We start from the raw sequence: 12607 nt of genomic DNA on the forward strand, positions 1-12607 counted from the left end.
AGAACAAGTAGTTCCCACAAGGTCTCGGGTAGAAGAGCCCAGTAGACCCAGTGCTACCTTGGCCACAAGGTACCCCTGGGCTGCCCGGCACCCACTCAGATTCTTTGATTCCTTGCCTTGTGAGTTTCATTTTCTCATTGCACCATAGCAATTAGGACTTTTCGGAATCCACAAGAAATTTGCAAACCTGGCATGATGGTACCCACCTGGAATTCCAGTATTCAGGAGGCAGAGGCCGGAGACTTACACGTCCAAGGTTAGCCTGTGCTACAACGTGAGATTGTCTCTACAGACCAAAGGCTGGGCTATAGCTCAGTAGGAGAACAGTTGCCCAGCCAGGGCAAGACTATGCATTCAACCCCAACACTGTAAAAATAAGCAAACGTAAAGGTATATATACTTTTGAGACTGGCCAAGGAATGTCCCTAGATCCAAGCAGCCACCTGCAGGCCCAGCTCTGTGTCCCGTGGTGCAGCCAAAGGAGAACCTAGGGACAGCAGGAGGCAAACCCAGCTCTCTAGATAACCTGCTTTATCAGACTTGATACTTGGGTCTGGGGGAGAGGGTACTGGCCTTGGGAATGGAAGGCTCAGTCAGGAAGGTCTGGATTTCTGCTGACCAACGGAGGAGAGGTCCCTTGCTCCAGCCTGCAAGGGAGGAGAGGCAGTGTCCCAGGCCATGAGGCTTCTACCCCCACCTTAGTACCACTGACCCTTTCTTCAGGGATGCTGGGGACTAAGTCTCAGAACCATGCCTGACGGCCTGGCCCTGTGCGGCTGCAGGGGCTCTGTGTCCTTCTAGGCCTCTCATATCTCCATTGCCGACTTTGGTGTTTTTTTCCTAAAGATAAAAGTTGCTTGTTGGAAGGCATAAGATAGTTTTCTTTTGGGTGGGGGGGGTTCAGACAGGGTTTCTCTGTGTAGTCCTGGCTGTCCTGGAACTCACTCTGTAGACCAGGCTGGCCTCGAACTCAGAAATCCGCCTGCCTCTGCCTCCCGAATACTGGGATTAAAGGCGTGTGCCACCACACCCGGCATAAGATAGTTTTCTGAAACCACACAGTGCCAAAACCTTTTGGGCTCCAGATGCACTGTTCAGATCTGAGCCATCTTGAGCCCCAAGCAGGCGAGAGGCCACCATCTGCCTGCTGGGGGATCCAGGGGTGGTGACACAGATGTTCAGTGCTGAAGCCACCCACTCTTGATGCTTTAGGTCTTCCTGTGGGAAAACCCTGTTTTGGTAGATAACTGGAAGACGCCTCACTGTGAGAGAGACACAGTGACGCTGGGCCATGACGTCAGCAGTGGAGAGACTTACGTTTGACTCTGTAGGCCTTGCTGGCTTCTTATGTTCTGCTGGAGAGAAAGGAAGAAGAAGGAGAAGAAGGAGGAGGAGGGGGAGGGAGGGATGGAGGGAGGGAGAAAAGGAGGGAGGGAGGAAGGGAGGGAAGGAGGGAGAAAGGGAGGGGCGGACTTGACATGCACAAGCGTAGCCATGAGTCAAAGCTCTGTGGTTCTACTGCAGCCTCTGTTTTATAGTAGGGGACACTGAACCCCAAGACAGTTCACAAGACACATGTCACACAAAGTAAAGGCCTCAGGCAGCAGCCATCCCCTGACTTTTGCTGTGACCTGGGATGGGTCAGGTGACTTGAAGGCTCATCCCCTCCGTGGGCTTCTCTATGATAACCTGGGATGCTGGCCTTCCATCTGATCTTTCCCTCACAGATGGATTGCTCCAGAACATAGAGCAGTTTTGAAACGTGACTCGGCTGTCGTCTGCCATGCTCTGCAGATGAGTGGTCCCCAGCAAGAGTAAGAACAGTTGTCTCTCCTAGCTGTGAGGCTGAGAATGTCTTCACGTAGTCACGATGTGTGGTCAGTGGGGGGAGGGGTGGTGCTGGGAGCAATGGCTCACCTGTGGCTCTGGCTTGGGTGTGGGGCTCTGTAGTATGTTAGGCACGTGCCATGACCATAGGGGAGGCACCCACATAGAGTAGGTAGTATGTGACCACCTCCTTCACCATGTCTGTTACCCTTTAGTACTGGGTATAGGAACTGACCACATGGACAGCGAGGACGCATGGAGCCCATGCTATGAATCCCTGAACCAGCAGGAGCTCAGCCACAGCGAGTCTGTGTGCTCTATGGCTATGGCACCGTCTGGGGAGTAGTATCTGGTCCAGGCTGGGAGCTTGTCAACCTGGCTAAAGCCCTGGCTCTACCCTCCTAGTCCTCAGGCCTTGGCTTCTGGCCTTGACCAGGTCTTCTGGCTTCCTTGAACCTCAGTTTCCTCATCTAAGCAGTGGGTGTGGTTGTGCCCACACATTGACATGGCTGCATAGAAATCTCTCGATGTGTCGCTGATGTGTGACTGACAGTGACAAGAACCCCACCAGGGGCCAGCCTCTTCCAGATGCAGAGGGAGCCCAAACTGCAGTGAAGAATACACTAAAACACCCAAGCTCCAAGGCATTCCCAAGCTTCTACAGTAGCTCTCAAACCTCTGCTCACTAGTTCCTTAGCTTTTCCATCCCCTAAAGGGACCCTCCACACACTTCTGGTCCCTGGCTGCCTCTGTGGCTTTGCCTGTTCTGAGTGTTTCTGGGAGTCACACTGATGGCCTTCTATGGATGGCTCCTTTCCTTCAGTGTTCATAGGCTGTCCACAGTGTCGCACCTATGGGTGCTTCCTCTGTTCTACAGCCATGCAGGATCCTACGGACGGGTGTGCTATACTGTGTCCTTCGCTGTGCACAAGTGAGCTTAGGAGCCTTTGGCTAGCATGTGCCTTGGTGCTGAGACCTGGGCGTAAGAGTCCTTGCTATATTTTGGACATCAACGAGTGAATGTATAGTTTATACAGTGAATGGGCACGGTTCTCCACAGGCTCCCCACGCTCTTGGTTGTTCTTGTACACATACAGCGATTGTGATGGAGACAAGATACCTTGTCCTCAGATGTCAGGGGAGCTGGTTTGTAAGTTCCCATGACAGTGACAGGTGACAGAGGCCATCTTTTCAGCTCCATTGTTTTCTTACCATCTTTAGATGGGGATGGTCTAAGTTGCCCCATTCCCACCCCATGGTGTTTATAAACGTGTGTGCAGGTATGTGTGGGTGTGTGCGCCTGTGTTCAGAGATGAGACGGGTGCCAGGTGTCCTCCTCTGTCACTCTCGGCTTATTCCTTTGGAACAGTCTCTCCGCAAACCTGTCGGCTGATAAACCCTGGGCCTGCTCCTGTCTCTGTCCCTGTCCCCTGCATTACCAGGGTTTCGGGAGCACAGGAGAGCATGCTCAGCTCGTTACCTGGGTGATGGCATCTGAACTCGCTTTCCTGTGCTTGCACAGCAAACCCTCTTATGGTGAGAGATCTCCAGCCCATTTCTTTTCCTTTTTTTAATGATACATATATATTCACTCTTAAAATAATAATAATAAAATAAACAAACTAACTAACAATGCTTTATTGGAGAGCCACACACTTTCCCAAAACAGAAACCAACATGTTACATAGTCAGTCACAGGTTCTGTCCTGAGTTCACAGTCTGTTGTCACACGTGGCTTCCCTGTCACATCTCTGACTGTCCTGTCCTGCGGGGCTTTGTTTCCTGCCAGTGGCTAGAACCTCCTGCCCCTGCAGTACCAATGCTGCTCTGAGCCCACAAAGCCACCTTGGTTTCACGGTTCCATCAAGTGTCATGAGCCTCCATACATATCATAAGGCCAGACCTTCTGCCTCCAAATTTCTCCCTTTGTGGGTCCAAAATATGGAGGTTGATTTTTGTGATTTTTCAATCTTTATAGACATCACCACCTATGCAGTTGCTGCTGCTGCCACTGCAAAGCTTCTTCCCTGTCCCCCATCGTCATACCCACTCCTGCCATAGTCCTGCCCACAACTACCACAGCCCCTGCCTTCTGCAGAGTAACCAGGACCACCTCCCCCATAGCCACCATCATGACCAAAGTCATTAGAGCCATCGACACTGCCACCATATCCACCAACACTATGGTCCTGGAAGTTTCCCCCATGACCAAGATTGTCATTGTCATCTAAGCCATCTGTACAGCCACTGCCTGAGTTTCCAGAACCACGTGGGCCCACATGAAGCCCTGGCCATCTCAGGTATTAGCAGGGCTTGCCTTTCAACTCTCTCCATGTGGCAGCCACTCTCATGGTGACACTGACAGGCATTTCTGAACGACCACCTCTTCTACAGAGTCCCGGTCCTCAGCAGTGAGGAGCAAAGCTGTCCCTTCCCCGATGACTGTCACGACTCCAACCACCTCACTTTCCCTTTGCCGTGGCTTTTCTCAGTGGTGGCCAGGGTGCTGGCAGCCAGGTCACTGTGGCACTACGGTCAGTGGCTACTGTTGTAATGACAGAGGTGACTTTGGCTGTGGCCATAGAAGGGAAGATCTTTTCGCAGTTAGAGGTTACCTAGTCTTTGAGAATCTTCTCTCGGCCGCCTTTGACTTGCTGTTCTGCTATATATGTCATGTGGCTTTGCATTCACAGCATCATCTCCCTCCAGCCGGGTGGCAGCAGGGAGTGTTCCCTGGGGTTCCTCAGACATCCAGAGGTGGTCTTAAAACCCCGCTCTCCAATAACAGCTTGTTTCCATACTTGTTCAGGCTCTTTAGAAGTCTGACTTAGACCCGACAGCAGGGGGCAGAGAGCTTTCATCCACAGTTAAAAAGTGCTGTTCCTGTCTTATCTGGGTCATGTCTTATTGAATGGCAGCAGCTCTTTACATATTCTGGATCCCATGCCCTTACTAGGTATATGACTTGCAAAGCCACCCTCTCCTTATCCAGCTTGTCTTCTTAGCCTTCTGCCAGGGCCATTTGCTGAGCGGGAAATTTTGTGGATTGCTCATGATTTTGCTGTCCAAGTCTCCATCCAGGTAAATGAGGGCTTTCTGCCAGGTTTTCACTGGATGGTTTTGCTGTTTTGGATCTTGTAGTTGGGTCCTTCTGTCTGTTTATGGAACTCTTACACCTGGGTGAGACACGTGGCAAGGAGTGGCCAAGTGTACCTGTTGGGATAAACGTTTTTTTTTTTTTAAACATTGTGTGAAACAGTGTCTCTATATTTTCAGTTGTTAATTCTGAACTGGGAGGATCTTAGTATTGTCATTTCTTGGGCTCATCACAGCCTTACTTTTGTAAATACTTGTCCTTCCAAATCTGCTCACATACTTGAAGGTCAAATAGTGCTCTATGCCCAAAGGCAATCTAGAATTGTATCTGAAGTTGTCTCGCTGCTGATTGGTTCTAATAAAGCTCTGAAGGCCAATAGCTGGGCAGGAAGGAGGAGGAGGGACTTCCTGGCAGAGAGACTGACAGGGTAAGAAAGGAGACGCCAGAGATTCAGAGAGTGGACTTGAAAGGAAACAGACATGGATTGCAGTGGAGTAGAGAGGTTTAGAGCTAGTCATATGTATATAGTATAGTATAGGTGGGTTGTGGGCAAGACAGCTGGGCTTAGATGAGCTAGCTTGGAGATTATCTAAGTAAAAGGCCTAAACTTTAAACTATAAAGCAGACTCCATGTCATTATACCACTGGCAATCTGAGAAAGTCCCCCTATTTGTACCTGGATATACTCAAATGACCACCATCCAAGCTAGGACCAAGAACACACCCAGCCTCTGTAGACGTCTTCCTGTCACCGCAGGATAGCCACTGCCTCTAACAGTCCCTATCAATCGAACCCTGATAGCCCGAGTCTGGATCCTCCATGCTGGTATCTCTCCTTCCTGTTCAGACTGTCTGCATCCTCTGTTCTTTGCTCAGGACATGGGGGTTGAGGGGATATGTGACTGTGATCTCCACTCCAGAGTCAAGGTTTTATGGGTAGGATTGGGAGCCCACAGGCCCAGTCTGGAACGTGTGCACTTGGGGGACCCACTGGGCCTCTGTCTCAGCTCTACCATCTACTCACAGGATGACCTTGCTCAAGCCACCTTCTCAAACCCCATGCCTTTTATTTATGACAGTGAAGGCCTGTATCCACGATTCATTATATAAGGACTGCCACAGAACCGAAAGGGGGCTAGTATGTGTGGCACTGAACAGTGTGTGTGCAGTGTAGCAAGTCACAGACATGGAAGCAACTGTTAAAGAGGGAAATCCTGTCTGTCACCTCTCTCTGTGTGTCCCTATCTTTCTCCATCTCTGTTTCTCTTTGTCTCTCTCTATTATATCTGTCCCTCTGCCTCTGTCTCTCCTCCTGTCTCTCCAGTGTGTTTATATCTCCATGTATGCAACTTGGGTGTATGCCTGAAGGGGGCAGGATAGCCAGGAGAGTTATAGACAGGTGTAAGCTGCCCAACTTGGGTGCTGAGAACCAAGCTCAGGTCCTCTGGAAGCTTGGCATCTCTCTTTACCACGGAGCCAGCTCTCCAGCCCTGAGCCTAGTGTTTCAGAAACTGTTCCCACCAGCGTTCTCTGTCCCTCTCCATTCACACATGGGCACAGCTGGAGACACAGGGCTTGTTAACCCTGGGGCTGTCACAGAGGGCTGGGAGGAGGGGTGGGGAGGTGTGGGAGGTTGGGGTCACAAACTGAGGAACATAAATTCTGGCAATAAGATGACTTTTCTAAAATTACAGAGCAGTGTTTGACCTTTGCTCAGAACCCAGCCCACAGTGTCTCCCTCCCACTCATGATGCTGTCTGCTGCAGTCGCCAAATGACCCAGCCCCTTACCCTGTTATTCAGGCTGGCACTGGAGATGACCATTGTCCACGGAACACTTCAGTCCTGGAAGGGCCCAGGCACCCAGCCCTGCCAGCAAAGCTCAGTGTGTTCTGGGGGAAAGAAGCCCAGACATTTGCCGAGCCTCGAGGACCGGATCAGAAGGGATAGGATTAGGGGACGTCTGGGAGACTCCTATGAAGGAGGTGGCTTTGGGAGAAAACAAGGCCATTTGGTGAGGCCGGGAGGCCCAGGGGATTCCCAGGTAGCAGGGTCAGTAAGAACCAGGCCTGGGACTGGGGTCAGCTGCCATGCATGGGGTTGGTCCTCTGTGCCTTGAGGATCCCTTTGCATGAGACATGAGCATGGGCGTGGGCTGAGCTGGTAGCTGGGAGGGAAGCTGCAGAGTGGCTGTCAAGGCCTACACAGGAGAGGAACACACTCCAGATCCCCTCTTCCATATGCAGAGGTCTTGGCCTACTTTTTTTCTAGGGAAAGCACAGGCAAGGGAAGGGAGTGTGGTGTTTTTAAGACCCCTCCACCCCTTCCTATTCAGGAAGGTGTCAATTAAGATTCGAGTTCAGGAGCGGGCGTGGTGCCTCTTCCCGTTTTAGGATGCTGTGAGATTCGGGCTTCATTTCTCACACTTAGCAACAGGCAGCAACCTGGGAACCGCGCTCGCTCTTGAGAACAGTGGAAATAACATTTTAGGACTTTTTTTTTTCTTCCTCTTCTTGGCACCATGAACAAGTAAGCCAGAGGCAAGAAGTTACAATTAGTGTAATCTATTTATTGTTTCAGGATTAAAATTTGTAATCTAATTTAATGGTTCTTCTGAATTACTAAACTAGGACTTGCCAGTCGAGCAAATTGAGAGATCAAAACAAAAAACGAAAACCCCAAAACTGACTTCCTGCTCCCATCACCAGAGAAATGAAGCTGCCTCCTCCCAGCCTCCAGTCATTGCTGCCACCTCTTGTCCTCCTGGACATGCAGAGGTGAAAGGACCAGGCCCTCCTTTGATTCTTGCCTGTCCACAGTCACATCTAGGAACAGTTGGCTGTGCAACTGGGCTCCAGAGGTCAAGGGTAAAGTGGGTGACATTAGGTCTCCTAGGCTTTGACCCCTCAGCTGCCCTGGTGTTCCCTGTGTAGCCTGTGCACATCTGAAATCCCCATGGCTGCTGGGCCTTTGATGTGCTCCCCAGATGTGTGCACAGGCCGCTGCCCACCTGCACACTAAGGCCTGCTGGGACCCCACACAGTGGCAACACTTTTGTGCTTTATGCTTTCCCCAGGCCGGAGAGAAGCACTACCACCCTTCATGTGCGCTATGCGTCAGGTGCGGCCAGATGTTCTCAGAGGGCGAGGAGATGTACCTGCAAGGTAAGCCTTCAGATTGCCTGGTACACGCTGTGCTGGGGGTGAAATTGGTCATGGTGCTGCTGGGAGCTGGCACTGTCTCACACACACAGACACACACAAACACATACACACACAGACATACACACAGACACATACACAGACATGGACACACACATGAACACAGACACAAACATACACACAGACACACACACTCACATTCATATATATACACAGACACACACAGATACACACAGACACACACACAGAGACACATAGACACAAACACAGAGACACGTAAGACACAGACATATACACACACAGACATATATACACACAGACACACACAGACATACATACAGATAGACACACACAGACACACAGACACATACACACGGACACACACACACAGACACACCCACACAGACACACATATACACACATAGACACACATACAGACACATACACACACAGACACACACAGATACACACAGACCCCCCCCCCACACACACTCACACAGAAACACATACAGACTGTGGTCTCTTCTCGGCTGCATCACCATTGAGAGCATTAGTAAACCTGAGTGAGTGAGACCAGGCTGCTGAAGAGCAGGCCATGAGGTCCCACCAGGGCCCTTCAGGCCTCATCCCCCCTCCAGGACACCAGACTTTTTAGTCATGCCCCATCTGAGCCTTGGCTTGTGATGCTCCTGTCATACTGCAGCAAGACCAAACTTCCTTCCTGAGGCGTAGGGAGAAGCAGCTTTCCTAACATTGAAAGCGGAGGGGAAATTGGCAGACAGAAGTCCTCTAATGCATCCATGGGAAACCCACCTACTTACCTTTAAAATTCATATTGACAGGGCCGGTGAGGTAGGTTGCTCAGTGGTTAGAGACCTCCTGCTGCACAAACCTTGTGACCTGAGTTTCATCCATGGAAGGTGGAAGGAGAGAGTTGGCTCTATGGAGCTGACCTCTGACCTTTACATGCGTACCATGGGACACATGCCTCCCCCCCCCCCCACAATACCAATCAAATAAAAATAAGTCACAATAGTAGTGTCAGGATGGAAAATAACGGTGACAAGCTTAGCCACCTTTACAGCTAGGTCTCATTCTGGAGCCATGCGATGTTTCATTCCCTAAAATAGAACGCGTGTCCCACAGCCGAGCGAGGGCATGATGGTGTAGACCTAGTGAGACTGCAGATGGCCAGGGTGGCAGAGGGGTGATGGCATTGCCAGGTCGCTTCCCGCCCCGAGGCAGTACGGGAGACAGAGCGACCAACTGAAGCTGGCTGGTGGATTAACGCCAGTCATACAGGCTGCGCAGGAGCAGGCCAGCCTAGCAGGCCTGAGGTGGAGGTTATGGCTGTCCCCTTCTAGTCCTGTCTCTTGGAAAGTCAAAGAAACAGCATGGTTTCATCTTACAACTCTCCTGGAATGACATCATTTATGTGAAGGTGTTTGGTAGCGACCTGGTGCAAGCTTGGTCGGAAGTCATAGCCTCGGCAACTGTCTTCATTGGACATTACAGTGTAGTAAAGAAGGGTTCTTGGGGCTCCTGGGCTGGAGACCAAGCCAGGCAGCCCAGCCGTCTGAAATCCTCCCAGATGAGCCCTTTCAGAGAGTGTCTTGTGGTTGCTATTAATTGCCTAGTGTTTCCTCAACTCTTTCCTATGGTTGAAGGCAGAGTAAGGGAGGCAGTGACCCTTAAAGGGGAGAAAATACAGTTTTCCCCTTCATATCACCCTTGGGGACCCCTGTAAGGGAAGGTGGGTGAAGAGTAAAGGGCGGACAGATGGAAGCAAATGAATGAGTGTCCCCTGTGTATGCACAGGAGAGCCAAGGTGACATCTCCAGGGGCAGCTTTGATTTCTGGCTGAGATACCACATTCTTAGCCAAGAGAAAAGGTCAGGAAGATGTCAAATAGAGGAAGGAGACCTAATCGCAGGTCCCCAGTGATGGGACCCCTGCTAACTGCGTGCCCCCGTCTGCCAGGTGAGGTGTATTCTCACACAGAGACCCCTATACAGATCTGGACTTCCCCTCTGCAGTAGTCTCCCTTCTGCTGCAGGCCACGTGTTGGGGTAGTATGTTCTGAACCTCTTGATCTCAAGGGAAAAGAGATGTTATTCTAGTTTCATCTCTGCTGCTGTGATAAAATATATATATATATATATATATCCTGATCATAGAGGAGGAAAGGGCTAATGAATGGTTCATGACTCCAGGTTGGTCCGTTATTGCGGGAAAGTCGAGGCAGGAACTTAAGGTAGCCAGTCAAGCCCACAGTGAAGATCAGAGAGAAACGAATGTGCGCACACACGTGCCGCCTGCTTGCTTAGTACTCAGCTAGCCATCTCTGCCCTTATACAGCCCAGGATCCAAAGCCAGGGAATGACGCCCCCCCCCCCCCGTGGTTAGCTGAGTCGTCTTACATCGATTATAACTTAAGACCAACCTGATCCAGAGACTTCCTCAGGTGAAACTATTCTCAATAATTCTAGGTTGTGTTGCGTTGACAAGGAAAACTAACCAGCACGTACCTCTAAGGTGGGGAATCCTTCCTGAAGACAGGGCAAGACTGTCACCAGCAATGAACAAGGAATGTCACCCATCAGTAAAGGTGGCCAGGGGTCTGGAGGGAAAGATTTTCAGTGACTTGCATTATTCTGGCTAAAGCTAAGTGGGAGCAGAGGTCAAGGACTACGCAGAGGTCACAGCCTTGTCTAGACTGGAGTTTAATTACTGAACAAGGAGCTTGTGTCTCCCGGTTCCTGCTAAGTGCTAGGAACTCTTAGGGCAGGCAGGCCAGCCCACCTTCCAGAGGAGCAGCCAGGGGGAGCGGGTGTGAGGCCAGGGGATCCAGATGCCATCAGCAGCAAGGCTCAGAGTGCTGCCTGGAGGAGGTGTGAGCAGGACTTGACTTGCCCATGGAAGAGTGGGTGAATAGGAAGACAGAACCCATCAGGAGCCTCCATCTAACCTGACGGGGACAGAGAACTGGCTAAGCCTGGTGAGCTGGTCCTTACCAGACTAGATGCAGCAAGAGGAGAGAGCTCACCTTTTAACCCCTGCCCAGGGCTAGCAGGAGATACAGAAGCAGAGAGGCTTTGCTTCATCCCAGGGGAGGTGACCAGGGGACACCAGCATGGATGGGATGCGGAACTCGCAATAGGGTGGCTGTGATCTGTGGGCTAAGTGAGGATGCCTTGTGCTGGTATTTCACCTCTTTCACACTGATTCTTTCTCCTGGGGTTGCAGGGGCAGCTGGGCAGGGCGAGGCAGGGTTCAGCTCCGGCAGCAGCTGTGTCTGTTGTGTGCTGCCACAGACCTGTGCTGAGTCACGGCAGAGAGGCATTCCGATCTGTGTCAGACAGGCCTCCCTTTTCTGAGGCAAGCACGGGGATGATGTCAGATGTGACAGGCTCGTCCCCACCGTCGCCTGTTGTCCCCAAGGCGAGATCCTGAGAATCAGGCCAGCCACTGTGGCTGCCCAGTGGGAGGCCCGCTGCAGAGGCTCCACTGTCACCGTAAATGGAGCCCTTAGAGGAGTGGCCAATGCCAAGCACGGACAGTGGCTTCGGGACACGTGCTCACATGGGGGTGCCATCATCTCAGCAAACAAAGATTCCCTTCACCAGCCTGGGCTGGTCTAGTCATTGAAGTGCGACCTGCCAGGGCTTTCTTTCTGTGGTATGGGGTCCAGGCTGCCCTCTCAGGCCTGGGTGTTCTATACGGCAATGAGGGTCTGGCCAGGCCAGTGGTATTTATTTCAGCTCTGTGGGGCTGAAGCCTATGGCCAGGGCCTTTGTGGACCCCTACCGTTCCTGGCCACCCTGAGGCCCTCCTTTTGGCCACCCATACCTGCTCTCTGGGAAGGTGGTGTCTGACGTGTTGCTTATGCTCTGATCGGAGCTCTGGCCATGTGTGTGTGCTGTGACCCTCGTGGTGTTCTGACCACGAGAACTTCCCCAGCGCCATCTCTGTACTTGATTCTACCTCTGAGAACACCCCTCTGGCCATCTTAGGCTGATCTGTGTGTCCAGCCTTAGGAGCGTCTGGCCCGTATTGGGAAGTTTCTCCCCTTTCCCTCATACCCTTGCTTCACATGAGCCAAGCTGCCCCAACCAGGGGCTGTGATCTCAGTGTCACAGAGGGGAGGCGCGGAGCCTGTTCCAAGGGCATTGAGCAGGTATTCATGCATGGATCCCGTATCCAGAACGTACGCTCTGATCGCCTCCTCTTGGGAATCTGTCTACAGGCTCCTCCATCTGGCATCCGGCATGTCGACAGGCAGCCAGGACTGAAGACAAGAGCAAGGTTGGTGAGCTTTGTGGCTTCCCTGTATGTCTGTCTCCGCACGCAGGTTAGAGGGAGAGACACAGGCCAACCCACCCATGCTTCTAGGATGGTATCATTGGACAGCCAGGCTCAGGGGACCTAGGGCCACAGGTGAGGGAACAGGTAGGTCAGTGAGCCACCATTCGGGTCCATTGGGGCCCCAAGGAGACCAGATGGCCCAGCCCCATCAATCATCT

General features: G+C 51.7%; 1 protein-coding gene across 15 annotated transcripts in view; it reads left to right on the top strand.

Annotated features, from left to right (window-relative positions):
* The window catches only part of Ablim2 (actin binding LIM protein family member 2), a 125852-nt gene that overhangs the window by 58417 nt on the left and 54828 nt on the right, over window positions 1-12607 (top strand). For all 15 annotated transcript variants that reach the window (XM_021211378.2, XM_021211382.2, XM_021211376.2 and 12 more), the window contains exons 7-8: window positions 8000-8087; window positions 12331-12389. In XM_021211378.2, coding sequence (XP_021067037.1) covers window positions 8000-8087; window positions 12331-12389 — 147 coding nt within the window. The remainder of the gene's footprint in view (window positions 1-7999; window positions 8088-12330; window positions 12390-12607) is intronic.

This window comes from Mus pahari, chromosome 13 (assembly GCF_900095145.1).
Source record: "Mus pahari chromosome 13, PAHARI_EIJ_v1.1, whole genome shotgun sequence".
Lineage (NCBI taxonomy): Eukaryota > Metazoa > Chordata > Mammalia > Rodentia > Muridae > Mus > Mus pahari.